Source organism: Propithecus coquereli, unplaced genomic scaffold (assembly GCF_000956105.1).
Source record: "Propithecus coquereli isolate 6110/MARCELLA unplaced genomic scaffold, Pcoq_1.0 Scaffold241, whole genome shotgun sequence".
Taxonomy (NCBI): Eukaryota; Metazoa; Chordata; class Mammalia; order Primates; family Indriidae; genus Propithecus; species Propithecus coquereli.
Window position 1 is genome coordinate 2,747,595 of NW_012147964.1, and position 27,404 is coordinate 2,774,998.

At 62.5% G+C, this 27,404-nt stretch overlaps 4 protein-coding genes across 6 annotated transcripts; 3 read left to right on the plus strand and 1 right to left on the minus strand.

The window, feature by feature from the left end:
• The first annotated feature begins 4,673 nt into the window (after positions 1 to 4,673).
• On the plus strand, positions 4,674 to 11,361 carry MATK (megakaryocyte-associated tyrosine kinase). Of its 2 annotated transcripts, XM_012646145.1 has the most exons (14): positions 4,674 to 4,925; positions 5,822 to 6,045; positions 6,267 to 6,326; positions 6,653 to 6,766; positions 6,854 to 6,969; positions 7,068 to 7,287; positions 7,679 to 7,772; positions 8,786 to 8,851; positions 9,633 to 9,732; positions 9,810 to 9,894; positions 9,979 to 10,052; positions 10,165 to 10,360; positions 10,738 to 10,824; positions 10,909 to 11,361. In XM_012646145.1, exons 2-14 carry the CDS (start codon positions 5,974 to 5,976, stop codon positions 11,146 to 11,148), a joined length of 1,524 nt encoding a protein of 507 aa, XP_012501599.1. In that variant the 5' UTR covers positions 4,674 to 4,925; positions 5,822 to 5,973; the 3' UTR covers positions 11,149 to 11,361. The 2 variants fall into 2 exon arrangements, with proteins under 2 accessions (XP_012501599.1, XP_012501600.1); XM_012646146.1 differs by lacking the exon at positions 5,822 to 6,045.
• Positions 11,362 to 14,894: 3,533 nt separating this feature from the next.
• RAX2 (retina and anterior neural fold homeobox 2) lies at positions 14,895 to 15,934 on the plus strand. Its single transcript, XM_012646140.1, has 2 exons — positions 14,895 to 15,110; positions 15,596 to 15,934. The coding sequence occupies exons 1-2, from the start codon at positions 14,895 to 14,897 to the stop codon at positions 15,932 to 15,934; spliced, it is 555 nt and encodes a 184-aa protein (XP_012501594.1).
• A 1,046-nt stretch (positions 15,935 to 16,980) lies between these two features.
• MRPL54 (mitochondrial ribosomal protein L54) lies at positions 16,981 to 19,806 on the minus strand. The gene is made up of 3 exons (XM_012646304.1): positions 19,689 to 19,806; positions 18,795 to 18,960; positions 16,981 to 17,777 (listed from the first exon to the last, which is right to left on the minus strand). Exons 1-3 carry the CDS (start codon positions 19,804 to 19,806, stop codon positions 17,645 to 17,647), a joined length of 417 nt encoding a protein of 138 aa, XP_012501758.1. The 3' UTR covers positions 16,981 to 17,644.
• An 828-nt stretch (positions 19,807 to 20,634) lies between these two features.
• On the plus strand, positions 20,635 to 27,376 carry APBA3 (amyloid beta (A4) precursor protein-binding, family A, member 3). 2 transcript variants are annotated; one of them, XM_012646316.1, is made up of 11 exons: positions 20,635 to 20,736; positions 21,324 to 21,945; positions 22,034 to 22,073; positions 24,729 to 24,874; positions 24,961 to 25,047; positions 25,130 to 25,291; positions 25,682 to 25,861; positions 25,952 to 26,164; positions 26,790 to 26,909; positions 27,004 to 27,144; positions 27,235 to 27,376. In XM_012646316.1, the coding sequence occupies exons 2-11, from the start codon at positions 21,364 to 21,366 to the stop codon at positions 27,304 to 27,306; spliced, it is 1,743 nt and encodes a 580-aa protein (XP_012501770.1). In that variant the 5' UTR covers positions 20,635 to 20,736; positions 21,324 to 21,363; the 3' UTR covers positions 27,307 to 27,376. The 2 variants fall into 2 exon arrangements, with proteins under 2 accessions (XP_012501770.1, XP_012501771.1); XM_012646317.1 differs by lacking the exon at positions 25,952 to 26,164.
• The last annotated feature ends 28 nt before the right edge of the window (positions 27,377 to 27,404 follow it).

A 27,404-nucleotide genomic window follows, 5' to 3' on the forward strand; every position in this document is an offset into this window, starting at 1 on the left:
AGACAGACATAATGTGCCTTCCGGGACGACGCGTGTCTCCCGTTCTCCTCTCTCAGGCTTCGCCCGTCTGTGCGCCACCATATTTATTTGTTCTGCAAGGGCCTCAGATGTGCAGCCCCCGGACGTACATGGTTGCCCGAGCCAGGGCTGGTCCTTGTCCCTGCTCAGGGAACGTGAATTCCATCTCGGGAAGCCAGGCAGGGCAGGGGTGGTCAGGAAGTGTCTCTTGGAGAAGCGGAAAAGGATTAGAGGTAGTCGGCCTTGAGGAGATATGCGGGGAGGATGTAGTACCAGGCACAGCATGTGCAAAGGCCCTGGGGCTGGCAGGCACCTGTAGCTTTTCAGGAACAGGTAAGGGGAGGCCAGTGAGGCAGCAGCAGAGGGAACCAGGGGAAGTGCAGGGTTCCCCTGAGAGGGGACAGGGGACAGCACCCAGACCACATAGGTGGTGGATCGTGGGGACGAACTCAGGTTGTGTACTGAGCACAGCAGGAGCCACGGGAAGGTTTTAAAGCCAGAAGTGACACAGTTTCTGCAGATGAAACCTGCAAGCGAGGCTGGCCGATGACGTGCCCCGCTCCATCCAAGAAGCCAGGGCAAGAGTTCCCCATCAAAGGCACCCAACGCAGGTGGCCCCAAGAGGCCTTTCTTTCATTCATGCAGACTGGCCTGCCAGGCAGCAGCTGTGGTTGTAAAGCTAGTGACAGCAGCAATGTTTTTCCTCGAAAGAGCCAGCGTCCCTCCCCTGAATCCCGGAGTCCCCCGGCTGGGGGGAGAGAAGCTAAATTTAAAGGCGCGCTAACTGGGGCAGTCTGATCTGACTGCGGGCTCCAGCGACGGCCACCTGAGCAGGGAATGGCTTCCTCGGGCCACAGCGGCTCAGGCGCCCCCACCTCCAGCTGCAGCTGCCCCCCAGCCCCTAGCCTGCACCCCAGATTCAGAAGGCTCAGCTACGGGTGCACTGTCCCTCTGTCTTCCCGTGTGCCTGACACCCTGCCGGATTGCAGGCACGTGGGCCCTGCAGTCGGACACACCTGGCGTCAGAGCCCGGCCCCAGCAGTTCCTGTGTCCTGAGGCAAGCCTTGTCCTCCTCCGAGCCTTGGTTTTCCCATCTGCAAAATGTGTACAATGAGAAGTGCTCGCCTCAGAGGTGACAGGCACTGCCCGTTACCGCCACCAACCCAATATTCATTGGCTTAAAAAATATTTTTTTGAGCACCCACTATGCGTCAGCCCAGCACTGAATTCACAGCAGGGGATGGCACTATCCAAGGTCCCTGAGTGGGGGTCATGCCTAGTAGCTTTGAGGAAGAGGAGGCTGGTGTTCCTGGCTCCCCCGCCATGACCCTTCCTTGGCCTCTGGCGTAAAGACTACATTTCCCAACTTCCCCTGCTCCTGGGTGCAGTCACGTGGCCAAGTTCTACCTAATGGGATGAAGCAACAGCATCATACGCATCTTCCAAGCAGAGTCCTTAAAGGGAAGAGGTGCGCACTTCAATGACCCTTCCTGCCTCCTGTTGGCTGGAATGCAGATGGGATGGCTGGAGCTCGAGCAGCCATCTTAGATCAAGAGTTGGCAATTTGCGTGCTGAGCAACAACACGGCAAGAGCCCGGATCCTTCCGTCATGGTTCATTTCTGTCTCATTCAAGCCTCTAGCATTTCGGGTTTTCCATCCCATGCAGCTGATCCTAACCCTAACTGATGCATTATGTAAAGTGCCTGTCATGTGACTCTCCACCTACTATGTTCATTGCCTAATATGATTTTCAACAGTATTTATAAAGAAGAATAAGAAGTTTACAATCCGACAGGCAAGTAGCCTTGCGTCTCCTGGTCCCAACTGTTCTGCTTCTAAAATAAGAAGATTGGCCCCAGTGATCTCTGGGAGTTTGAGATCAGTGTGTCCATCGAGCTCCTTCACTGCAAGTAACAGGAGCCCTGTGCCCCCTGATTTTGGATGGAAGGCAGATTTATCCACTTGTGGAAGGGGACGTCCTTTCAGGGGAGTCTTGCTCCAAGAAGGGTAGAGGTGTCCTTGGGGAAGGTTTAACAAAAACGGTGCCACATGAGTTGCGCGTGGGAGGGTGAGCTTGGAAATCCCGGGTAGATGAGGGGGAAGGGCATTCCAGACAGAGGGAACAGCCAGTGCAAAGGCATGGAGACTCCTGTAGTTCAGAGTTGCTGGAGCATTAGGTGCTTGGTAGGAACAGGAGGAAATGAGACCTCGGAGATCAGCTACAGACTAAACACAAAGAACCCAGGATGCCAGGCTGAGCCTTTAAGGCTGCCCTGCAGACAGCGGGGAGCCATGGAAGGATTTAGAGTGAAGGAGGGCCACAATCACATTTCTATGGCTTGACTGTGAATTAGAAGGTGAAAATCTGGAGGCAGCCAGGAGACCAGGGAAGGGACTGCTGGGTCACCCACCTGCACAAAGAGTGGCCTGGGGATCAGAGAATTTCTGAAATCAAGTCGACAGGACACCACGAAGGATGAGATGTGGAGGTTGAGGAATCCAGTCCAACAGTGTGGCCACAACTCAGGCTGGTAGAAGATACGGCTGAGTCCCCCAGCTCCTTAGCAGAAGTGGTGCTGCCACTTGCGGAGACTGGAAGAGCCATAGAGTCTTTGTGATTCAAAGTGGCCGATTCCTGCATGCCTCCAGGGACGGGGAGCTCACTCCCTCTGGAGGCTACTCGTCCTGTGGCTCGGATCCAAATAAACCACAGGCTGCTGTCTACCTCCCTGGAGTCAGGCACTCAGTGCCTGTGCCCACATCCAGCGGGGGCGGCTCCCTGCACCCCAGGGCTAGCCCCTGGAGATTTGGGACCCTGACGCCGGCTCCTTAAGTCTGCCCTTCTCCGGCCTCAACACCCTTAGTCCTTCCAGGTTGGGGCCTCCCAGCGGGTGGGACAAGGAGCCCGGGGGAGGACTGACACTAGATACCATCGATTCGCAGAGAGAAAGCCGGCTCCTCTCAGCCTCTGTCCATCTCTCCGGATGCACCGAGGACAAAGTCTCCACCGGCCTCTAGGGCGTCTTCCATGCCCCTCCAGCGGGGGCTCGTGTCCCTGCTGAGCAAAGACAAGACAGCCCTCAGCGTGGGACCTGTCCCAGCGGCCGCCTCGGGTGAGACCTGAGTGACACTGTCGGGTTTGCACTGTAGGTATTTTGACTGGGCATTTCTATTTCAGGCGAGGGACGGTGGTTTGCCACATACAGCGTGTCCCTGGTGACCTCAGCCAAAGAACAATGTCTGCAGGGGCCCCAGCCCTTGAGGGGGACCCACACAGTGTGCTCCCCCAGAGCCAGATCTGACAGCTGTGGGCGCAGGAATCGCAGACACAGGGGGCCCTGCACGTGGCCGTCTCCCCTGCAGATACTACTAATACTAATAAAACTACAACCCCACTAAAGAAGCTGCGCCACCCTCTCCTCCTGCCCGCTTCCCTCCCTGGGGACAACCTGTTGCCGGTTGCAGGATCTCCTTCCAGAACTTTCCCCTCGGATTTATTTTCTCACGTATAACACAGGCGGCATTGTGCCATCTGTAGTGTACAGTGTCCTGGTGGCAGTGGTGGTTGTTTTTGGCAACTAGAGAGTTTGCCATTTTAATATTAATACTATAGTTTAAGTCGTATGTGGCGGGGCACACCTGTAGTCCCAGCTACTCGGAAGGCTGAGGCAGGAGGGTCGCCTGAGCCCAGGAATTCCAGGCCAGCCTGGGCAACACAGTGAGACCCCATCTCAAATACTAGTAGTACTACTACTACTAACAGTATAGTTAGTTTCCTAGTGTTTGTTGCATAATATTCCATAATGTGGGTGTCTGTAATTTTCTCATAACTGGGCCTCCATCCCCAGAAAAATCCCTTAGCCTTTTGGGGTAACAGAAGATTAGATATGGGCACAGGCACTCGGGGCGTCTTGGCTCAGAGGTGTCCTAAGTCACGCTCCAGCTGTGTCCTAGAGGACTCGCCGGTGAGAAATTGCAAGGAGCTGTCATTGGCTGATGGTCACAGAGCCATCGCTGCGGGCCGGGCTCAGGACTGCGTCCACCAAATGAGATCAAACTGCAAGACGGAAGCTGGTGGCGCCCCAACCTGCCCTATGGGAGGAAGCCCCAGCTAGAAGAGGGGCGGCCCCTGCTTCCAGGCAGAGCTGGGTTGGCAGTAACCCCGCTCCCCGCCAGGCCCACCTGTTACCCTTCAAGGAGCACTGCTCTACCAAGAGGCTCGCAGTTCCAGATGATTTTTTCTGTTGTCCCAATTTCCCCTTAATATTAATGATGGTGACAGTGACAGCAGTTGACATTTTTGAGGGCTTTTTTTGTGCCAGGCACCAACAGCCCTCTGTGGCTGCGGGTGATAAAATGATAAAATGAGCGAGACTGTGGGAGTTGGAACTGCAGAGTCGGAAGGGTCGTCTGGGCTCTGCGGCTTGCTTGCCTCCCCGTACGGGCAGCTCACTCTCCTACGCCTGACCCTACCCCACTCCACCCACGCTTGCGGCACCTGCTCCGAGCTCCAAGAACCCCTCTTCCCAGGCGGAGTAGGGGGGGTGTGCGCCCCCACAGAGCCAGACCAGGCCGGGCGCGCAGCCCGCGTGCGCCCCAGGACCCCGCCCGGCCGTGCGGGAGGCGCCGGGGGCCGCGGGGGCGGGGCGGGGAGGGGCCGGCGGCGGCGGCGGCGGCGCGCGGAGCAGACCGCAGTGCGGCCGGCGCTAGGACCCGCGGGGGCCTCCCAGGCCGCGGCGCCTCCCGCTTCCCCCAACTCTCCGACCATCCTTCGCCCCCAAAATGAGGAAACGGAGCAACTTGCTCCAAGTTGTGCAGCCGGGACCGCCGCGGGGTGCGCAGCCGGCTCGCGGGGGCCCTCCTGGGGGCGGGCGCGGGGCGCGGCCCGGGGGCGCCCCCTGAGCAGGTGAGCGTGTCCGCAGGGGCTGGCGGGGGAGACCCCCCCAAGTCCGCGAAGGGGGAGCCCAGAAGGCTCCGGGGTCCGGGACGTGCGCAGGGGGCGCCGGTGCGCGCGCGAGTGTGCGCGTCCCGGGCGCGGCGGGTGCGCGGCTGGGCGGGGGGTGGCCGGAGGCGACCGATCAGGCGTGGATCGGGGCGGGGGGTATTTTCCTGGGTGCGGGTGTGCGCGGCTGCGAGCCCCGGTGCGTTTCGCGCGTCCACGTGGAGAGCTGTGCGCGTGTGGCCGAGACGCGTGTGCGCGGCGCTGCGTAGAGCTCTGCGTGCCCGGGTGGCCCCGCGGCTGGCGCCCAGGTGTTCCAGTGGGGTCTGTGTGTGTGTGTGTGCGCGTGTGCGTGTGTGTGTGTGTCGGGGGCGGGGGACAGGTGCACACGTCCCCTGGTGCCGAGCGTTCGTGCGTGTGTACACTCGCGTGGACGTGCCCGCACACCTGTCCCTAGGTGGACGTGTTCCCCTGCCCGATACGCCCGCGACTCGTGGGTCCCCGTGTCCCAGCCCGTGTGTTCTGTGTGTGCTCTTGTGTCCATGGGGTCTGTGCGTGAGCACACGTGTGGCTGGAGCATTTACAGGGGGCACACAATGGAGAAGCTGCGCCTCACCCCCCAACACCCCCACTGCCCAGCCACCCGGGCTGGGGGAGATGGAGGCAGGGAGGGTCCCCACCGGCAGCAATGAGGGACTTGTCCGTCTGTCCCGGGTTAGGGGACATCAGAGAGGCTGGGCTGGGCCCAGAGGAGCAGCAGGGCTGCATCCCCCGCCCGGCCCCTGCTCCACCCCGGGTCAGAGATTCTCAGGAATGACCTTGACTCATCCCTTACTTCCTTACGTGCCCTGCCCACCTTCCAGGAAAGAGGAAGAACCAGGCCGGCCGAGAGGCACCCGGCTCCCTACTTACCGTGGGGGCAGCCTGAGCCCTGAGCCGGGCCAACCCCCTCGCCCCAGACCGTAGCCACTTGCTCTGTGTGCCTGTCGTGTGCCTCAGTTTCCCATTGGGGACGATGGCAGGGAGAGGCTCCGTGGTGTCCTCGCTGGCACGTCAGGACTGTGGCTCTGCTAAGGAACTTCCCCGGGTTCCCTGGGTAAAGGTCACCACCCCAAAGGGGCTTGGGGGGCCAGCGTCTGGGTCCCCCCAAGGGGATGTTTTTAGTGGGCGCTCTCTCTGCCTCCTGACTGCCCCCCCCGCCTGGCCTGGGCTGGAAGCAGCAGGAACTGGACGCTGGGGTGCTGGGGTGCTGGGGTGCTGGGGCCCAGCTGGCATCTGGCTCCAGGGCTTGACTCTGCCCCTCCGCAGGTGAGCGCTCGCTGCCTCCAAGCCTGGCACCGCTCGCCCGTGTCTGCCAGGATGCCAACGGTGAGTCGCGCCCGCCTGGTCGCCTCTGCCCCCTGCCTTCCTGCGTCCACACCCTCGGCCCCGTTCCTGAGGGGCTCTACTCTCTGACCGGTGCCCCTCCTGCTGGGCTCTGCCCAGGCCTTCTGGGTCACCTTGGCTGCCTGACCTTCCCTCCCGGGCCCCCTCTGCGCGTGACTCTGATATTTCTCTCTGGGCTACTCCCTCGACCTCTCTGCTCTTTCTCCCACGTCTGTCTCTCACCTCCCTGTCTCTCCTTCCCAAGTCCCCTTTCTGTCTCCCTCCTGTCCACTCTCTCCTCCCTAATGTCCCCCTGTCCCCTCCCCCAGAGGCGCTGGGCCCCGGGCACCCAGTGCATCACCAAGTGTGAGCACACCCGCCCCAAGCCCGGGGAGCTGGCCTTCCGCAAGGGCGACGTGGTCACCATCCTGGAGGCCTGCGAGGTGAGCGGTGCCCGCCAGGTGCGTGTGTTGGGGTTGGGGGCTGCCCCGGGATGCGCCCCCCCCAACCCCTGGCTCGCTCCCTGGCAGAACAAGAGCTGGTACCGCGCCAAGCACCACGCCAGCGGGCAGGAGGGGCTGTTGGCGGCCGGCGCGCTGCGGGAGCGCGAGGCCCTCTCCGCCGACCCCAAGCTCAGCCTCATGCCGTGAGTGGGGGGCGCGGGCCGGGGGTGGCGGTGGGGAGGGGTGAGGGGCAGGGGGCGCCCGGCCAGCGCGGCCCCACCTGGCCCTGCCACGGCCGCAGGTGGTTCCACGGCAAGATCTCGGGCCAGGAGGCGGTGCAGCAGCTGCAGCCGCCCGAGGACGGGCTGTTCCTGGTGCGCGAGTCCGCGCGACACCCCGGCGACTACGTGCTGTGCGTGAGCTTCGGCCGCGACGTCGTCCACTACCGCGTCCTGCACCGCGACGGCCACCTCACCATCGACGAGGTCGTCTGCTTCTGCAACCTCATGGACATGGTGGAGGTGCCGCCGGGCGGCCCGGGGACCCCAGAGGGGATGGAGGGGCAGTCCCTGGGTCCCCATCCCCTCTCAGCAGATGGACACACACAGGGACCCCCAGTGTAGGACCCTCCCTGATGCAGAGATGGAGGAGCCCATCCCCGTAGACCACCAACCCCACAGGTGGCCCGCGACATCCCAGTTCTACGTCCAGGGGACTGGGCGACTCCTCTGGGGCTCCCCAGGAGCCTCCAGGTTAACATCCGTTCAGAGAACACCCCGCCGCCAGCCCTCCTCCTTCCCTGTTCCCATGGAAACCAGCCCCCCTGCACCTTGGCGTGGGAACCAAGCCCCTCCCCGCCTTCCCTGGACATGGGGTCATGCTCACGGCCGCCTCTGCCCCACCCCACCGCAGCATTACAGCAAGGACAAGGGGGCCATCTGCACGAGGCTCGTGAAACCAAAGAGGAAGCAGGGCACCCGCTCGGCGGAGGAGGAGCTGGCCAAGGGTAGGGCCCCGGCAGGAGCCGCAGACCCCTTCCCCGCCCACGTTAGCCCAGCCTGCCACCTTCCGGGACCTGCCCCCATGGCCTGAGCCACCTTTTCAGGCTCATTTACGAAACCCTTCCACCCCCGCCCCCTCCCAGGGCAACTGTGTTAATCGTTTTCTTCATGCCTCTGTGCCATCGTGCATTCTGTTCCCTTCACCTCTGATGCTTGTCCAGCCCCAGAGTAATCAATGTTTAAGGCCAAATGCAAATGCCTTGCCCCTTCCCCCAACCCATGGCCACCCCTCCAGTCTTTGGAGCCTGGTTATCCGGTCTGTCTCTTTGGAAGCACCTGTCTCTCCCGGGGAAATCTGGACACCTCAGACATGGCCCCAGGTGGACACTAGTGTGGCCCTGACTAATCACACCTTAAGAGCTTGGGGTTCAGAGGACGGATTTGGGGGAGGAGGAGGAGGAGGCCTGTAGAGGGGGAGTGGAGGGGAGAACACAGGATTGCGTGAGAGAAGGGGCCCTGGAAGATTCCAGAACCTTTACTGGTCTCCGGGTCTGTTGTGTCTTTTGCTCTGTGTGTGTTCCTGGGTGCTCAGAGGTAAAGGACGATAAAGGGAAGTGCCCGCGGGTATTTGGAAGGACACAAGGTCCCCCAGGTTGCAGAAAAGGACAGCCCACCTCTGTGGCCAGAAGGGGTTCCTGGCACTGCCCCCTGGCCCGACGTGGAGTTCCTGGAGGGCCAGCCTGGGGCCCGGGGTCCGAGCCGGGACCCCCGCTTTTCCACTCACACCGTGATGCCTCCTGTAAAGTCCCTGTGGCTCAGGCCAGCCCGACAGAGTTCTGTTGCTTCCAACAATAATCATTGGTACCAGGAGTGGGGTGTCTCAGACCAGCCCTGGAGACTTTGTCGGGAACCACAGCCACCCAAATGCGTGTCCACAGCTCGGGCTGGGGTGGGGGGACCCCCGATGGCAGGGCTTGGGGGAGCCCGTGACGCCTCTGACCAGGTGTTCCGTCCGCAGCTGGCTGGTTACTGAACCTGCAGCATTTGACGCTGGGAGCTCAGATCGGAGAGGGCGAGTTTGGAGGTGAGTGGGGAGCGGGCTGGGGGTGAAGGAAGGTGGGGGTGCCTGCCCAGGCTTTGGAGTCACAGAGCTGAGTTCAAGTCCATCCTTCCCCACCTGCTAGCTGTGCGACTAAGGCTAAGCATCTCCCCTCCCTGAGCCTCAGTTTCCCCCTCCGTAACGGAGGGTAACTGCAGCTGTCCCGAGGCGTGAATTAGCTCGAGCAGGCGCCCTGCGACTGCTAGCGACTCCTTCGCGCTTCCAGGCTCTCGCGTCGTCGGTTGGTCCCCCTGCTTGGAATGTCATTCCCTGAGAGTATTATTCTGGAAGGTTCCAGGGTTTAGGTCAGGGGTCGGCAGACTTTCTCTATAAAAGGCCAGATTGTGACTATTTCCAGCTCTGTGGGCCAGAGAGTCCCTGTCACCACCACTCTGGCAGCCGCCGACTTGTAAACACACGGGCGTGGCCGTGGAAACCGAGGCACAGAAGTTAGAATTCTGTGTAACGCTCATGTGTCATGAAATAGTATGCATCTTTTTTTTCCAACCATTTAAAAATGTAAAAAGCATTTTGAGCTCAAGGGCCTTGCAAAACCAGGTGACAGGTCTGCCAGTTTGCAGACCCCAGGCACAGAGAAGTCTCTTTGATCCGAGGTCTTAAACGTGTAGGGACGGGGGTGGGGGCTGTTTCGCGGTCTGGGGACCCGCGGCTGTGTTGGTGCCACGTGGGGGTCGGTGTGAGTGGGCCTGTCCATCTGTCCCCGTTTGCATCGGGGTCCTGACCTCTGCCCCCCGCCACGCGCCAGCCGTCCTGCAGGGCGAGTACCTGGGGCAGAAGGTGGCCGTGAAGAACATCAAGTGCGACGTGACGGCCCAGGCCTTCCTGGACGAGACGGCCGTCATGACGTGAGTCCCCGGGGCAGGGGGCGGGGCCCTGGGGGTGGGGCTCCCGGCCCCACCCTCACCCGCCCCGCCCCCTCCAGGAAGATGCAGCACAGGAACCTCGTGCGCCTGCTGGGCGTGATCCTGCACCAGGGGCTGTACATCGTCATGGAGCACGTCAGCAAGGTGGGGCGCAGCCCGGGGGCGGGGGGCCCAACCGAACAACCCCCGGCAACCCCCCCACCCCTGCCGTCTCCCGCCCCCCAACAGGGTAACCTGGTCAACTTCCTGCGCACCCGAGGCCGGGCCCTTGTGAACACTGCCCAGCTCCTGCAGTTTTCTCTGTGAGTGGGGCTCCGCTGGTGGCGGGGAGGGAAACTGAGGCACGGAGCCAAGAGGAGCTCGTGGCCCAGGCACCCAGCGCTTTCTGAGCCCCGTCCCCTCCCCGCCCCCCAGACACGTGGCAGAGGGCATGGAGTACCTAGAAAGCAAGAAGCTGGTGCACCGGGACCTGGCCGCCCGCAACATCCTGGTCTCCGAGGACCTGGTGGCCAAGGTCAGCGACTTCGGCCTGGCCAAGGCTGAGCGGAAGGGGCTGGACTCCAGCCGGCTGCCCGTCAAGTGGACGGCGCCCGAGGCTCTCAAACATGGGGTGAGCCCCCCTCTGCCCGCCCCTGGGCTCGGGTTGTAGGGAAGGGTCCAGTGGAGCAGGGTTGGCGTCCCAGCTCTGCCGTGTGACCCCGGGTGTGTCCCTTGGCCTCTCGGAACCTCCAAGGGAAAGGGCTCTGCCCCCCAGGGAAACACTTGGTGCATAATTGTTCCTTATAGCCTCTCTCTGGGCCCCGAAGAGAAGACCAGCTGGGCCTCCACCCTGCACGGGAGGCTGAGCTGGGCCCAACTGCAGGGGTTTGGTGGGGGGAGTCTCTTGGGAGGAGACGAGACCAGGGGTCCACCTAGGAGGGCTTCCCGGAGGAAGCAGTGGCTGAAGCCCTGACAGGGTACCCCTCACCCCAATGTCGGGCCCCACAGAAGTTCACCAGCAAGTCGGATGTCTGGAGTTTTGGGGTGCTGCTCTGGGAGGTCTTCTCCTATGGACGGGCTCCGTACCCCAAGATGGTGAGCGGGACCTGGGGGAGGCACAGGTCTGGGGAGCGTGGCCCTGAACCCCCCCACCCAACGCCGGATGCCCTCTGTCCGCAGTCGCTGAAGGAGGTGTCCGAGGCTGTGGAGAAGGGGTACCGCATGGAGCCCCCTGAGGGCTGCCCGGGCCCGGTCCACGCCCTCATGGGCAGCTGCTGGGAGGCGGAGCCCGCCCGCCGGCCGCCCTTCCGCAAACTGGCCGAGAAGCTGGCCCGGGAGCTGCGCAGCGTGGGCACCTCGGCCCCCGTCGGGGGGCAGGAGGCCGATGGCTCCACCTCGCCCCGAAGCCAGGAGCCCTGACCCCACCCGGCGGGGCCGGGGGGCCCCAGAGGACCGAGAGAGTCGGGGGACACAGCACGGGGGCGCGGGCCGGGCCTAGGAAGGGTCAGGGCCGGAGAGCCGCCCTCCCAGCGCCCAGGGCGGGGGCAGGCCCACGTGGGGGGCTCTGGGCAGCCTGTGGACGCCCCAGACCTACGAAGGATCATCGCCTCGATAAAGACCGATTCCAAGGACCACGGGTGTCCGCGTTTGTCTGCAACCCCTGTGCCCTCTCACCCTGGGGCAGTCTCCCGTGGTGACCTGCTCTCTGGCACCCCCATGGCATGAGGCGACCCGGACTCCTCCCGTAGAGGTCCGCACCCGGATACCCCTGTCTACCCTCCGCCCGAGGTCACTTCCCTGCTGTGGAGCCCACGGTGCCCCCCGGGCGGTGATCGACTCACTGGGGCCGCACTGATCATGAGCTGAATGTGGGGGACCCACCAGCTCCAAGCCCCCGACCTGCAGTCGGGGATCCGCATGGGGGCCTCCCCCCCACTGCCCATTGGGGGGCCTCCTGGCTGGACGTGGGGACCGGTCCCTGGGGGACTTCTGGGCAGGGGATGGCCTGCCATTGCCCATGGGATGTCGTGTGCAGTGTTGGGGACCCCAAACCTTGGGGTCCCACAGCCCTGGTGTCCAAGTCCCCTCTCCCGCCCCCCCTTCGCAGCCCCAGCCCCTGCCCTGCGGAGGGGGCATTTGGGAGCCCTGGTCAGGCCTTCCAGCACAGCGGCAGTCCCGCTTGGGGGCCGGGCACCAGCTGTGCCCCCGGTTCAGGGAGCGGGCACCGTGTCCAGCGCTTTCAGGTCAAATGCCAGCAGGGCCACGTGAGTGAGTGCGGGGTCGCACCTGTTCCACGGCAGGGCGCTGGCACCAGGGCGCCCGGGAGGAGGTGGCGGAGCCGGGACAGGGCCAAGCTTCGTTCCCTGCCCTCCCAGCTCGGGCCTCGCCACTTCTGCAGCTGAGGACACAAACCCCGGTCGTGGGGGTGAGGGGACACGTTCCACGAGAAAGGGAGGCGCCCTCCTGTTCACCACCCACCGCCCATCCCCACCCCCACCCATTCGCCCTCCTGTCCGTCCACCCACCCACCCCTCCTTTCACTCAAGAAACACGTAATGGGCACCTACTGTGTGCCAGCCCTTCTGGGCACTAGGCGTTCCCACGATCTCTGCGGTGACAGCTCATGGTGACACTGCCCTTGGACAAAGGCAGGCCAAATGTCCAGGGACCTAGTAGCCTGACCCAGTGATTCCGGGGGACAGAGGGGCTGAGCAGCACTGGCGGGGTGGCCTGGCCCCGGGCCCCCCACTCCTGCCCACTCTGGCCCCAGGGGCCTGCGCAGCCCAGGTCCAGTCCTGACTTGCCCTCGGCTGTGTGACTCTGGCCCCAGGGCCACCAGCCATCCCGGCATGCCCGGGACCGAGAGCTTTTCCAGGGTGTGGGACTTTAGTGCCACCGAGGCCTCCTCCATGGAAGAGGCAGCTCTGCCCAGAGGGACGTGAGGACCCTCAGGGCTCACTCCCGTGAAGGGCATACAGCTGGTGCTCAGATATTGCTGTGACAGTCTAGCACCTGCGCTCAGTTGATTTTCCCACCCAGCCAGAGAGGGGTCTCTGGCCGGGTGGGACGCGGCCCCCACCCCAGGTCCCCCGAGCTGGGAGGGGACACCAGACAGACCCCACCCACCCTCACTGAGCTGACACCCCCCTGCCCAGGCAGAGCCTGAAGGTCACGCTGACCTCCTGCCCCTCCTGACCTAAAGCGCCGCCCACCCTCTGGCCTCAGTTTCCCCACTAGCACCTGAAGGAGTGTGGTGGTTCTTTCTGGGGGGAAATTGAAGGGTGGAGGCTAGAAGGGCCCAGCGTGGCCTGGCCCCTCTGATCCTCTCGTTGGGGGGGCCCCCTGTCCCCTTGGCCCTGCCCCCGCACCCCTAATCCGGCCTCTAAGCTGACACAGCGTCTGGAGCTGCAGCCCATCCGCTAAGTCGCCCAAAGCGCCCCGCGCCTCATGCCCCGATCCCCCCTGTGGCCTCTTAACCCACCCGGGCCAATTAGCTAATTGGGGCCTGAGACCAGAAGCAGCTCGTTAGCGTTTTAAAGTGATGAAGCAGTTAGGGAGATTATCTCCGCCCACCCTACCCACGGGGCGGAGGACGCGGGGGGCCCCAGGACCCTCGGGGAGCTCCAGCCGCCCCTCTGGCCTGGGCTCGGGCATCCAGGGCCCCCTCGGCTGGCTTGGCCCTGAGCCCCCCGCCCACCGACCTCGGCCCTTGCTGCGGGGACGGTGGGAGCCCATGATGGCTTCCTGGCCGCGCTGCTCGACCCTGCGGGCAGACCCGGCCCCCTCTAGGACCCGGTTGTCCCGTTTGCACTTGTTCCTCGGTCCACCCACCCACCAGCCTGGATCCCCTCACTCTGCCGCATCCCCCCCTCCTGGCCTCAACGCCCTCCTGAACCCCGGAGTGCCATCTCCTCTTGGATTTGGGGACCCCCCCTGCCTGAGACCCCCCAGGCTCCTTGGGCAGGAGTCGAGGGGATGCCAGTCTCAGGGGCCTCCCCCGGAACCTGCTCTGCCTCTCCGGCCACTGCCTCTGAAGCAACCCCGCCATTCCTGTCCCCATAGCGGGCCTGGGCGTCTCCCTCCCTGTCTGTCCTCTGACCTGCCGACTGTGCCCTCCCTCCACACCCTCCCATGGCTCCCCAGTGCCCTCTCCTTCCTACCCAATCGTGTCCAGAATCTGCAGCCTTGCCCCCACCTGCTGTCCCAACCGCCTTCCTTAAAATACCACCTCGCAGCCCTCACGTCCCTTCCCTGCCCTGCTGGGTTTCTCACGGGACCACCTGATGCGTTTTCATGTAACTGGAAGTCAGCCCCGTGACTCTGTTTTCTTCCCTACTGCTGTCGGCAATACCTGGTACACAGTAAGTGCTCAATAAATGTTTATTGAATGACTAGTGAATGAACAGCGAACTTCTACTCATACCTCAAGACCCAGCTAAAATGCCCCTTACCCCTTGCCCTGGTCGGTGTCCAGAGGAGCCACCTGGAGTTGCCCTCACCTCTGGGGACCTCACCTACCCAACCCCTCTGACCCCCGAGAGTCTTAAGAAGGACTTTTTCTGGCCCCGGCTGATAAAAATAATTGCAGCGGACACTGGCGAAGTGCTCGATGCTCGGCAGTCACTGTGTGCGATGCTGTGGGCTTTTGTCGTTGAGAAATGGTGAGGTCCCCCTGGGGGAGGTCCTGGTGTTGCCGTTTGACAGCCAGGGAAACTGAGGCCCAGAGAGAGGGAGGCCCTTGGTATCCCACCGCTGGGTGGTGGAGCCAGGCCTGGAGCCCCTGCCCTCCCTGAGCAGCTCAGGACACCCAGCCCCCAAGCGGGAGGGGCCGCCCCGTTAATCGCCCCGAGCTAATCCTCCCCTGCCCCTGCCCGACCCCGGTGGCTCAGCACGGCCAGGCCACGGTGGACGGGGCGCAGCCGCTGGGGCGGGAGCCCCGTGGACACCGACCGAGGGGCTGCCGCGGGTGGCGAGCGCTGGGTGGGCAGAGACCACAGATGTGGGGTGGAGGCATCTGTGGGGCCGCCCTGGGTGGGGGTCCCTGACACACAGGGACAGAGACAGACGGGGACAGGGACAAAGTGGGAGGCAGAGCGCAGGCAGGTCCGTGGAGGGACCTGTCTCACCTCCACCCACCCTGCTGCCGCCCCGCCGGGTGAGCTGCCATGTTCCTGAGCCCGGGAGAGGGGCCGGCGGTGGAGGGTGGAGGGCTGGCGCCGGGCGAGGAGGCCCCCAAAAAGAAGCACCGGAGGAACCGCACCACCTTCACCACCTACCAGCTGCACCAGCTGGAGAGGGCGTTTGAGGCCTCCCACTACCCGGATGTGTACAGCCGCGAGGAGCTGGCGGCCAAGGTGCACCTGCCCGAGGTGCGCGTGCAGGTGAGGGCACCCCACCTCCATCCCTCACCCCCCCGCAACATGGGGAGGGAGGTGGAGCCAGAGGTTGACCCTCCCAGTGGGTGAGCAGAAGAGAAACTGGGAAGGCTTCCCAGAGTGGGGGATGTGGGAGCTGAGGCTTTGACGTTGGCCTAGGAGTTTGCCAGCTGGGAAGGACAGAGGGTGTTTCCCTAAGTATCCACCATGGCGCATGCAAAGATGTGGAGGGCATACGTTAGGGCGTTTCCTTTGAGCTGGGTGTGAGGTGGGGGATGGGAGGCAGAGAAGGGAGTGGATAACAGAGCCTGTGAAGGCCTTGAATGCCGAGCTCAGCAGCTCGGGCCTCATGCTGACAGCCAAGGGAGATGGGGGTTGCAGGGGTGGAGGGGCACGATGAGTCAGGTCAGACGGAAGCAGGACCCCCAGAAACTAGAAGGCCCAGGAGCGGCTCTGTGCTGAGCTCACAGCACCCCTCCGGCCCCCTCCAGGTGTGGTTCCAGAACCGCCGGGCCAAGTGGCGCCGCCAGGAGCGTCTGGAGTCAGGCTCGGGGGCTGTGGCAGCCCCAAGGCTCCCTGAGGCCCCAGCGCTGCCGTTTGCTCGTTCCCCGGCCGTGCCACTGCCCCTGGAGCCCTGGCTGGGCCCTGCGCCCCCGGCGGTGCCAGGCCTGCCCCGCCTGCTGGGCCCCGGCCCGGGGCTGCAGGCGTCCTTCGGGCCCCATGCCTTCGGCCCCGCCTTCCCTGATGGCTTCGCGCTGGAGGAGGCGTCCCTGCGGCTGCTGGCCAAGGAGCACGCGCAGGCTCTGGACAGGGCCTGGCCACCCACCTGAGCCTGGTGCCCACCAGGCTGGCCACCGCCCCTGACCCGAGGGCCTGCTCCACGCCCTGGTGACAGAGCCAGAGCCTTGGTCTGGGCCGAGGTCACTGGCGGCCCAGTGGTCAAGCCTGGCTCAAAGCTGGTTCCGTGTGGCGGTCAGTGCGGGTCCCTCTGCCCGCTCCCCGCCCCCGCAGCAGAGCTGCAACTCTCAGCGCCTCCCTCTCCCCCAGAAGTGACAAGCGACAGCAGTAGCCACTCCCACTCAGCCCGGCCCCTCTCCCTGCACACCCGCTGCGCTCAGAGCTGAGCGCTTCACCCCCAGGCGGCCCCATGAGCAGGCAGTGGCAGCCCGTTCTGCAGTGGACAACGCAGGGCCCAGAGACGGAAAGCCAGTTTCCTGAGGCTGCACAGCCAGCAGAGGGGGAGCTCCGCTGGGCCCAGGCCATGGGCAGCAGGCGGCTCTCAGGTGGACACGGCCGACGCTGTATCGTCCGCCCCTTCCTTACCCAACAGGGCCCCCCTCATGTCTCCCACCCAGCGAGGGCCAGGCCAGCATCGGCTCCGTCAACCCAGCAGGCCTCACAAGGTTAAGTCACAGGGGCCTGCCGCGGGGTTAGGAACGAGGTGTGGGGATGGGACAGCCTGGGCCAGGGCGACCCCCAGGGCAGGAGCTGCAGTGGCCACACTGGGGTGCTCACACCCATGCTTGGACGGCACATTATACACGAGCCTGGTGGCCCCACATCCCGTGCACGCTGTGGCAGCCAGGCCGCCCCAGCCACCCACCCGGCATCCCCCCGCACCAGGCCCTGGGCACGTGGGAGCGAAAGAATGAAAAACCAGGAAGGGCCGATCAGGAGTGCGGCAGGACTTGCAGTTTTATTAGGGTGGCCAGGGAGTCCTCGAGGAGAAGGTGGCATCAGAGCAGAGACCTGGTGGCGGGGAGGGAGGAGTGATCCAGGCAGAGGCACAGCCCGTGCAAAGGCCCTGGGGCAGGACCGTGCCTGGCGTGTTGGAGGCACAGCGAGGAGGCCGGTGTGGCTGGAGCAGAGGGAGGAGGGGGAAAGAGGGAGGAGGGGAGGGCAGGGAGGGGACAGGACAGGTGGTGCAGTGGCCTTTATAACTTTGGTCTTTACCCTGAGAGCAGGGGAACTGTGGGAGGTGGCAGTGGGGCCGCATGGCCCTCAGGGAACACCAGAGGGGGACGTGTGCTCATGCCCTCCACCTGCCAGGGCAGCCCGGGGAAGGCAGGCGCGCAGTAATCCGCACCACGGCGTCCCTCTAAGACGATGAGCTTCCCGGGACAGGGCAGCATTGGCCTCCCTGTCTGGGAGAGACTGAACGTCACCTCGGTTCTCGGCGCCCACGAAGACGCTTTCCCGAGCCCGACGGCCTGGGTCGGGCCTGCGGCTGTGGTGGCTGAGAGGGGCTCAGCTGGGACCACCTGCCCCTCGTGGTGTGGAGTCGCGGCCCCCAGGGCAGTGTCAGGGACCCAAGGAGCGAAGCCCACCTGTCCCCAGGCCCGACGTCAGACCGAGGGGCGTCCAAGGGCCACCACGACAGGTCTTTGTTGGCCTCCGCGGCCCTGGTCCAGCCTGGCTGGGGGTGCCACGCAGAAGCCCCAAGTCCGTTCTCTCCAGAAAAACAGAAAGTCCCGGCGGCGGGGCTGGGGGGACGCTGGGCCCCGCCGGGCCCTCCTTCGGGGCACTCGGGCCTGTCCGCGCTAGAACTTCTTGTTCTTGCTCAGCCGGTTGTGGCGCCAGATGTTCTGCTTCCGCAGCAGCCGCCAGTACTGCCGGGTCTCGGGGTCCAGCTCCTCCAGCTTCTTAGGGGGGCCCAGGTTCATTTCGAACAGCCTGTCGGGTGCAGACAGGAAGCAGGGCGGTGCGGCGACCCCCCAGGGCTCCCTGTGGCAGCAGGGCTGGATCCGAGTCCCGCTCACAGGCGTCCCTCCCCCTCCCGGGCCGGGTCCTGGCCCTGGAACGAGAAGCCACTGTCCCAGTGGCGCTGGTATCTCATCTGAGGTGGGCACGCGCCAGTCCTTGTCCTGCCTCCCACCACTGTCCACTGTGCCACGTGCCTGCCCACTCCTCAGCCTTCCCAAGCTCGGGGGTTCCCATGTCCTGTTCTTGGGGTTCGGGGAGGGGGGACAAAATCCTCCCTGCAGCACACCAGTCCCTGAACGACCTGCCCATCCCCTCCCTGCCCTCCCCTCCTCCCTCTCTCCCCCTCCTCACTCTGCTCCAGCCACACGGGCCTCCTCGCTGTGCCTCCCACACGCCAGGCTCTGTCCTGCCCCAAGGCCTTTGCACGGGCTGTGCCCTCTCTTTGAAGCCCCTTCCAGCCACTGCATCTCCTCCCCAGGGAAGCCCCCTCACAATGAAACGTCAGACTTGACCAGCCAAGCCGCCCCACCCCATCACTCACTCTGCTGCCCCTCCTCCCGGGATTGTCACCACCCTATCTCCCTGATTATCCGTTCACTCTCTGCCTCCCCAGCTAGCTCCAGGAGGGCGGGGATCTTTGCCTGTTTTGTGTCCTTTGTATCCCCGAAGCCTAGAACAGGCCCTGGCATACAGTCGGCACTCAATAAATGTTTGTGAAAGAAAAAAAAGGCATCGTTTTAGGCACTTCAATGCGTTTTGATCTCATGAATTCCCCACAACCCTCTGAGGGAGGGAAGGTCCCCATCACTCCCACTGACAGATGGAACAACTGAGGCAGAGTGGTGCCGCCCTGTGCCCTGAAGCCAGGACCGGGCGGGTGTCACCCTCTGGAGTGGTGATCTGCCCTGCCTGGGTGTCCTCAGCCTCCCGCTGGGGCGGACGAGGGGACAACGCTTGGTCCAGGACGACGCAGCCCAGCCCACTCACCACTCGGGGTACTCAGAGTCTGGCTTCAGGGCCACGTCCTCGCCCTCCTTATAGATGTTGACACCCATGGCGTACGTGGTGAGCCGGACGGGGTCTGTGCACACGTCGGGGTCCTTCAGGGCCTCGCTGGCCACGCCGCCTTTGCCCCCTTTGCCCCCCTTCATGACTGGGAGAAGCGGGAGAGAGTCGTTTCAGCCCAGCTCCACCCTGGGAAAGCCACCCTTCCCGCCCTGCCCGCCCCGGGCCCTGGCTGGACTCTCGGCCGCAGCTTTAAACAACACCGATACTCAGAGTGAACACGTCTTGCTCTTTATTTTTTTGACTAGCCACTAGAATAATGAGTATCCCTTTTAGATTATATTTTGGTTGCATGTGGTTATCTCATGGGGAAAGTCTCCGATGGGCCATCTTTAACAGTTGCTAATTTTCTCCTTTTGACAAAGGAGATCAGGCAGGGCTGTATCCAGCAAAACTTTAACCACCTCGTTTTCGTCTTGCTTGAGTGGCTAAGACTTAGCTGGGCCCCTATGACTTTGAATTTCTTGAGATGACTTCCCCAAAGTCGCACAATGACTTGGAAGCAGAAACTGCTTTGGAACCCAAGTTCATGACCTGCCCCCTGCAACCCCCCCACCCCCCCAATCCCTACGAACCCGCGCCTGCGCAGTGAAACGCAATTGCTCCATGGAACCCACAGCTTCGTTATTGGCTGAGCGGCGCCTGCGCATTGGACCCGATCGCTCATTACGGTAACCCTCACACTGCGCCTGCGCGTAGAGCTGCTCTCCGCTTGCGCATGAGTTCTAGATCCCACCTCTCCAAACAGCGCCTGCGCACTACCAACCCGCCGGTGTACCCACCGTCCCCATCTTGGTTCCTGTTAACCCAGCTCACCCGGTTTCTTGGCATAATCCCGGATCAAGAGTCTCCCAGGACCGGAGGGATCTAGAAGCGCCCGGGCCCCGCAACTGGCCCATGTCCGGGTAGCCCCAAAGAGGCGTCTCGCCGCCATGACGTATTCCTCGCTGCTTGCGCGTGCACGTTTCCGGGATACGACAGCGGCCCAGGGGGTGCTTGGGAGTTGTAGGCCCCAGAGGTTTCTGGGAAATGTAGTCTTCCCAGTAGGCATCTATTTACCGTGATTTCTTTAGACTTTTGTAGACGTATCAGTTACTGTATGAGGGGCTGTTCAAAGGCTATTTCATTGCCTTCTTGCCCTTCTTCAGTTACGTAACGCTTACTTAAATTATTACACTTTTTATGTTCCTGATTCTATCCAATGAGCAATTCTTGAAAGCCTAAAAGAAAAACTCACAATTATTACTCTCCTACTATGTTCCGGCCCTGTTGCTAAATCCTTAAGCTGCCTGATCCGTTTATTCCTCACAATTGGTGGGGAGGGACTATCATATCCCCAGGTAACGAGGGAACGGAGGCTCAGGAAGGTAAAGATTCCAGGCGGATCCCAAATGCTCCGGGACGAGCCGTTGTCTCCCCACAGTGAGCCAAACCGGAAGTCCGTCTTCAACAGGGTCCCCACACTGCTTCCGGTGCCCCAAGTCCCGCAGAGACCACTTCTTCCCTTCCGCCATCTGTTGGAATCATGACCACAGTCATAGGAGGCAGGCAGTAATTATTAACCCTGTTTCGCAGTAGAGGAAACATGCCCAGGGGCCAGCCCGGGCTCCCACGCTGCGTGCAGGGAGGACCAGGATTCAAACCCTAGGTCGGCTACACCGCACGGCGGGGCTAGCCCGGAAGAACTACGTTTCCCAGCAGGCTTTGCGAGGCCGCGCATGCCCAGTGGGCCAGGGCGCTGCGCGAATAGTTGAGTCGGCGCCCCGGCAAGGAATTCGCGAGCTGCGGCTGCAGGGAGCGCGGCCGGGCTATCACAGGGCTGTCCTGGAGGCCGCGCGGTGCTTAGGAGGCTGCGATGTGAGACGTAAGTGCCCCGGTCCGGCAGGGCGCTGTCTGGGGCTGGAGCCTGAGGTCGGGGGTCCGCGTGCGGGCTGGGGTCGGGGTTCAGGCTGGATCTGAAGTCGGAGTCTGTGTCTGCGTCGATCTTGGCGAGACCTTGAGGATTTGGAGACTGAGATCTGCTTTGTGGCGTCTTGGATCTCTCGTTTTTAAGTCTGGGGTCCTCGGTCTCAAGTCTTGGGTTGGGGTCCTGAGTTATTAGGTTTGGGGGTCACGGAACTGGGGTCTTGACTGCGGGGGCTCAGGGATCTGCCTCTGACGGGTCTGTAGGGTCAGGGTATGAGCAGGTCTGTGTCTCCAGCCTGGGTTCCACGTCGCAGGGGAGGAGGACTTGGAATACCAGGGGTGGAGTGAACAGAGTCCACGAGTTGGGAGAGGAGAGGTCTGGGGGTGACAGGTGCCTCATTTTCCTCATCTGCAAAGTGGGGACCCTAACTTCCTTGCCGGCTACAGCAGGGATTAAATTACGTGTTCTCTAGCAACAGTGCCCAGCTAGAGCCTGTCACCAGGTCGGCACCCAGGAAGCCTCAACTTCGGATCTCTGTCTTTCAGCCACAGGGGAAGATGCTAGCCTGAGCCCCGGGGTCCAGCCATGGAATTCCTGACAACGCCCCAGTCCCCTTCAGGGCCTCCAGCCATGGACTTGGAGGAACCCAGGGACATTCTTGTGCCCTCCGAGGACCTCACCCCTGACAGCCCGTGGCACCCGGTGCCGGGAGGCCCCAGCAGCCTGAGTCAGATGGAACTTGATGGGTCTAGTATTCAGGACCTGGTGCAACAGTTTGAAGCTCTGCCAGGCGATCTGATGGGCCTGTCCCCAGACAGAGCCCCCTGTCCCCTACACATTGCCACCGGCCACGGCCTGGCCCCCCCAGACATCGCCGACGCCCATGGGCTCTTGTCTGCTGAGGTCGGCCGGGATGACCTACTGAGCCTTTTGCACTGTGAGGAATGCCCACCTTCCCAGCCTGGTCCCAAGGGACCTCCAGAGCCTGCCCCTCGCCTGTTGCAGCCCCCTGAGGACCCAGATGGGGATCTCAGCGCCTCAGAATGGGCGGAGGGAGCCTCCGCCGAGCGGGGGGACGGTGGTAGCTCAAGCAGCTCCCCGGAGCCCTGGCTGGAGACGGTGCCTCTGGTTGCACCTGAAGAGCCCTCTGCCGCCGCCGGTGCCCAGGTAGTGCCTGTCCCACCCTCCAGGTGTCCTCGACTGCCTGGAACCAAGTAGGGCGACTCAGTCCTGCCCCTCCTCTGTCTTCTTCCAGAGCCCCAAGACCCTGGCTTCATACCCTGCCCTCCAGGAGGGTGAGTGTTCCACTCCGGCCCCAGGGACTTAGGGGTTCCAGAACAGCCAGAACTGGGCTCCCCAAATCTGGGGGAAGTTTGCCAGCAAGGATGAGGTTCTAGGGAGGCTCTGCGGGGAGTCTTGAGCAGATTCCAGGTGGCCAGGGAGAGAAGAGACAGTTCTGAGAATGTCGTAGCATGAGAAGGGGGCGGTAGGGTGGCCTTGACCATTTGTGGCACTCAGGTGTAGAGCAGGGCTTGGCAAGTCACCCTTTGTAGGCCACACCCAGCCTGCTGCCTGTGCTCATGGTTCTTTTGAGCTAAGGATGGCTTTTGCATTTTTTTTTTTTTTTTTGAGACAGAGTCTCACTGTGTTGCCCGGGCTAGAGTGCCGTGGCGTCAGCCTAGCTCACAGCAACCTCAAACTCCTGGGCTCAAGCGATCCTCCTGCCTCAGCCTCCCGAGTAGCTGGGACTATAGGCATGCGCCACCATGCCCGGCTAATTTTTTCTATATATTTTTAGTTGTCCAGCTAATTTCTTTCTATTTTTTTAGTAGAGACGGGGTCTCGCTCTTGCTCAGGCTGATCTCGAACTCCTGAGCTCAAACAATCCGCCCGCCTCGGCCTCCCAGAGAGCTAGGATTACAGGCGTGAGCCACCGCGCCCAGCCGGCTTTGCATTTCTTAATGATTGAAAAACAAAATCGAAAGAAGAATAGCATACCTTGACATGTGAAAACGCTATCCAGTTCAAATTTCAGTGTTTGTAAATAAAGTTTTATTGGAACAGTCATACCTGTTCATTTCTGTATTGTCTATGGCTGCTTTCCTGTTACAGCGGCAGAGTTGAGTAGTTGCAACAGAGACCATGTGACCCCAAAGCTGAGGACATTTACTGTTTGGCCCTTTGCAGAAAATGTTTGCCAATAAGAGTCACTTCTGGCCATCTGGAATGTTCTAGAATTTCCCCCAAAATGACTAAAGGTCAAAGAGCAAGTTCTGTGGTTGCAGGGGGAAGAGCTGGTGGGGACCTGTAGCTCCAAGAAGGTTCTAGAGTCATGGGAAGAGTCATGACTCACCTGGTGTTCCGGAGCTTGGCATTTTGCCTGTGGTTCTAGATTAGCAGTACCTGAGCTATGAGAGCGTTCTGAATTGATGGACAGAGCCGTCTAGTTCTATTCAGACTGGAGACATTCTAGAACCATGAAGCAGGTAGAATTTATTTGCTGTTCTGGATCATGCGGTGTTCTAGAACCCTGGACAGAGCTGTCTAATTCTAGTGTACTCAGAAAGTTCTAGAGAGAACTACAATGGAAATATGATATGAGCCATGTGCGATTTAACATTTTCTAGTTATCTATATTTTTTAAAAGCCCTAAAAAGGGGGGACTTAACTTTAATAATATATTTTAATTAATCCAGCATATTTAAAATATTATTCTTTCAACATATAATCACTATTTTTAAATTATGTTACTATTTTTGCCTATTCGATCTTCAGAATCCTGCGTGTATTTTATGCTTGTGGCACATCTCAGTCTGGACCAGCCACATTCCAAGGGCACAAGAGTCACGTGTGCCTCATGGGTCACAGTGGGCAGCACGATTCTAGAACCCCAGAGTGGGCTGTCTGTTGTTCTGGGAGGCTTAGGTCACGAAGGATGATGAGCAGAGCTGGCTGCGATTTGAACTCACTTAAGGATGCCCGGAATCCAGTCCCACACCCACACTTCTACGCCAAAGAACCGTAGTTGCTGGTTGGAACATTCTAGAACCAACTGGCAGAGCTCTCTGGTTCTAGGTGGCTCAGGGAATCCCAGAGCCCTGGGAGCAAAGCTTTACGTAGTTCTGGGTTGGGTATACTCTAGAACCATCTAGAACCCTCCTAGAGCAGAGTTATTTACAGACTTCTCAGATAATTCTTAGAATCGTGGGCATGGCTGAGGCTGCAAACTACTTGTGGGGATTCTAGAACCATAGGATACCTGACACTCATGCTTGAGAAGTTCTAGAATCATGGAGTGAAGACGTCTGATTCTCGAATGAGAGAGGTTTCTAGAGCCCCCGACAGAATGGTTATCTGAGACTTGTCAGGGAGCTCTGGAATCGGGTCAGAGCCATCTGGGCTCTGGACAGCGTGGGGAGCTTTAGACACGGGGACAATTGTCTCTCTACTCCGATTGTGCAGTTTTGCAGGCAAGTACTAGAGCAGCCTGTTGTCCTAGGCTTTCTGGAGAGAATTCTAGAACAGCAGGCAGAGTTGGCTGGTTCTAGATTGATTGCCGGCAGCGACAGTCACTGTAGTCCTAGAGTGTCGTGGGCTTTAGAAATCTGAGCGGGACCGTCTGGTTCTGGCCTGACCATGGGATTCTAGAAACACAGGGTGCAGGTCTCTGTGGGTGCTAGAGCTGGTTTTGGATCCAGCCTTGGTTCTGAGCTCAGGGGGCTCCAAGTGCTGACCACACAGCCTGCACGGCCTTGAGGGTCGGACAGGAGGGTCTAGACCTGTGAGGGCCGAGCCGCTTGGGTGGTTCTGGAACAGTGGACTGAGCTTCGTGGCTCTAGAGCGTGCTAAGCGACAAGGTTGAACTCTCCGTCTTCCAGACCATCTTGGGGAGCCCAGAGCCCACAGGGGCGGGTTCCCGAGGGCTGAGCCCTCCCTGCTGTTGTCCGCAGTCCCTGGTCCCTGTGACCATGAAGACCTCCTAGACGGTGTCATATTTGGGGCCAAGTACTTGGGCTCCACCCAGCTGCTGTCCGAGCGCAACCCGCCGCCCAGCGCGCGCATGGCCCAGGCCCGGGAGGCGATGGACCGCGTCAAGGTGAGGCCGGGGCCGCGGCGGGCGGGTGGGCTGCAGACTGAGGCCGCGTCTTTGGGGACCTCCACCTCCCACGCCGCCCCCCACAGGCCCCAGACGGGGAGACCCAGCCCATGACGGACGTGGACCTCTTCGTCTCCACCAAGAGGATCAAGGTGTTGACCGCCGACTCCCAGGTACGGGATGGGGACCTGGCTGGGGCAACAGGGGACCTCAGGGCCGGGCAGCTCTCCCACCCACCCGCGTCTGCCGCCCCAGGAGGCCATGATGGACCACGCCTTGCACACCATCTCCTACATCGCCGACATCGGCCGCGTGCTGGTGCTCATGGCGCGGCGGCGGCTGGCCCAGAGGCCGGGACCCCAGGACGGTGGCCGCCGCCTCTACAAGATGCTCTGCCACGTGTTCCACTCGGAGGATGTGAGCAGCCGGGGCCGTCTCTAAGCCCCACGGACGCCCCTCAGCCCCCTGGGCCATGCGTGTGAACTGTCCCGTTAGCCTCCGAGGCTGGCAGCCACCTCCCCTAAACGCTCCCGCTCCTGGGCTGTCCCCGTCGCCCGACCTGCCCCAGGGCCACTGGCTGGGTCTCCCCGCGAGCTTTTCCTGCAGCCTGTGCTGCGGCAGCTGTCTCCCCTCCCCTCTCCTCTTCCTGTGGGTTCTCCGAGATCACAGCCTTGTCCCCACCTCCCCGGAAGCCCCAGGAATCTCTCCCAGGTGGGCACAGAGGGCTCGGCTCCAAGGATGTCAGGGGACTTCGGGGACCTGGAGGAGGCGGGCACACACCCCAGGGACATGCTGCTCCCCGCACAGGCCCAGCTCATCGCCCAGGCCATCGGCCAGGCCTTCGCCGCGGCCTACAGCCAGTTCCTGCGGGACAGCGGCATCGACCCCAGCCGGGTGGGCGCCTGCCCCGGCCCGGGGGCCACGGGCTCCGGCCACCTGCACAACGGGGACCTCGACCACTTCTGCAACAGCGACAACTGCAGGGAGGTGAGCGCAGAGGGTCGGCCGCCCCTGCCTGGTCCCCATCTGCTGCCCACCCCCCGACGGACAGCCTCTGAGCCCCCATGTCCCTCCCAGGTGCGCATCGAGAAGCGCCGGGGGGAGGGCCTGGGCGTGGCCCTGGTGGAGTCGGGCTGGGGGTCTCTGCTGCCCACGGCTGTCATCGCCAACCTGCTGCACGGGGGCCCCGCCGAGCGCTCGGGGGCCCTCAGCATCGGGGACCGCATCACCGCCATCGATGGGACCAGCCTGGTGGGGCTGCCCCTGGCCGCCTGCCAGGCCGCCGTCCGCGTGAGTTCTTCCCGGCGGCTGGGCCCCGCGTGCCCGGGAAGGGGAACCGCGGCCAGGAGAGGCGAGATCTCTTCCCTGCCAGTCTCTCTGGCCCAGTCCAGAGGGACACAGCGGAGAACGTTAAGTCCAGCCCACTGCTGTCCCCTTGGGGAAACCGAGGCCCGGAGAGGGGAAGTGGCTTACCCAGGGCACCTCTCGGCTGCCAGGGCCAGGATTGGGATGCAGGTGGCCGGGCTCCGGCGCCGGGAAACTTTCCTCTCTGCCAAAGGGCAGCTGACGCGTTTTTGAGTCTTAACCCTTGTTGCCCAGATGGGGAAACTGAGGCTTAGAGACAGGGAGGGACCTGCCCAGGTCAGAGGGGCGGGGCTGACACAGTCCTCGCAGCCTCTTACCCCGCCATCAGCTCAGGTTTTGACCCTGAGGAAACGGGCCCAGTGGGGTTAGAGGTCACGCACTCTGACCCCGAGCCAGCCTGGCTCGAGTCTGTCACCAACCGCACCTCGAGGGTCTCCTGGAATCGAGACCCTGGACTCCAAGTCTCTGTCGTGCAGGTGGGGAAGGCGGGGCGCAGAGGGGCAGCGGCTGCCAGGTCGTCCCACTGCCTCCCAATGACCCCGTCCCACAGGAGGCGAAGTTGCAGACGTCGGTGACACTCAGCATCGTCCACTGCCCGCCCGTCACCACCGCCATCGTCCGTCGGCCCCACGCCCGCGAGCAGCTGGGCTTCTGCGTGGAGGACGGCATCGTGAGCCGGGGACTGGGTGTGGGGGTGCTGGGGCGTGGGGGGGCAGCCCCAGCGCGGCCCCCTGAGCACCCCTTCCCACCCCTCCTCCCCCCAGATCTGCAGCCTCCTCCGCGGCGGCATCGCCGAGCGCGGGGGCGTCCGCGTGGGACACCGCATCATCGAGATCAACGGGCAGAGCGTGGTGGCCACGCCGCACGCGCGCATCGTGGAGCTGCTGGCCGAGGCCTACGGCGAGGTGCGCAGGCGGCGGCAGGGGCTGGGGGCGCCCACCTTGCACCTCAGGCCGGCCCTGAGCCCTCCCCTCCCCCTCCCCTGCCGCCCCCAGGTCCACATCAAGACCATGCCGGCCGCCACCTACCGCCTGCTCACGGGCCAGGAGCAGCCCGTGTACCTGTGACTGCCCCGCCCCACGCCACCGCTGTGCCTTCGCCTGAGTCCGTCCTCGGCCCACCTTGGCCACCCGGACCCCAACGGATTCTTGGCCCTAATATATTT

What these genes read in the sequence shown, in the direction of transcription:
- MATK (XM_012646145.1), top strand. Translation starts at nt 5,974, where the DNA reads ATGGCAGGGAGAGGCTCCGTGGTGTCCTCGCTGGCACGTCAGGACTGT. An exon ending in CGGAGAGGGCGAGTTTGGAG is followed by an intron (nt 8,852 to 9,632) that starts GTGAGTGGGGAG and finishes GCCACGCGCCAG; the next exon opens with CCGTCCTGCAGGGCGAGTAC. An exon ending in CAGCTCCTGCAGTTTTCTCT is followed by an intron (nt 10,053 to 10,164) that starts GTGAGTGGGGCT and finishes CCCGCCCCCCAG; the next exon opens with ACACGTGGCAGAGGGCATGG.
- RAX2 (XM_012646140.1), top strand. Translation starts at nt 14,895, where the DNA reads ATGTTCCTGAGCCCGGGAGAGGGGCCGGCGGTGGAGGGTGGAGGGCTG. An exon ending in TGCCCGAGGTGCGCGTGCAG is followed by an intron (nt 15,111 to 15,595) that starts GTGAGGGCACCC and finishes GGCCCCCTCCAG; the next exon opens with GTGTGGTTCCAGAACCGCCG.
- MRPL54 (XM_012646304.1), bottom strand. Translation starts at nt 19,806, where the DNA reads ATGGCGGCGAGACGCCTCTTTGGGGCTACCCGGACATGGGCCAGTTGC. An exon ending in GGATTATGCCAAGAAACCGG is followed by an intron (nt 18,961 to 19,688) that starts GTGAGCTGGGTT and finishes CGCTTCTCCCAG; the next exon opens with TCATGAAGGGGGGCAAAGGG. An exon ending in GACTCTGAGTACCCCGAGTG is followed by an intron (nt 17,778 to 18,794) that starts GTGAGTGGGCTG and finishes TGCACCCGACAG; the next exon opens with GCTGTTCGAAATGAACCTGG.
- APBA3 (XM_012646316.1), top strand. Translation starts at nt 21,364, where the DNA reads ATGGAATTCCTGACAACGCCCCAGTCCCCTTCAGGGCCTCCAGCCATG. An exon ending in TGTTGACCGCCGACTCCCAG is followed by an intron (nt 25,048 to 25,129) that starts GTACGGGATGGG and finishes CTGCCGCCCCAG; the next exon opens with GAGGCCATGATGGACCACGC. An exon ending in TGGCCGAGGCCTACGGCGAG is followed by an intron (nt 27,145 to 27,234) that starts GTGCGCAGGCGG and finishes TGCCGCCCCCAG; the next exon opens with GTCCACATCAAGACCATGCC.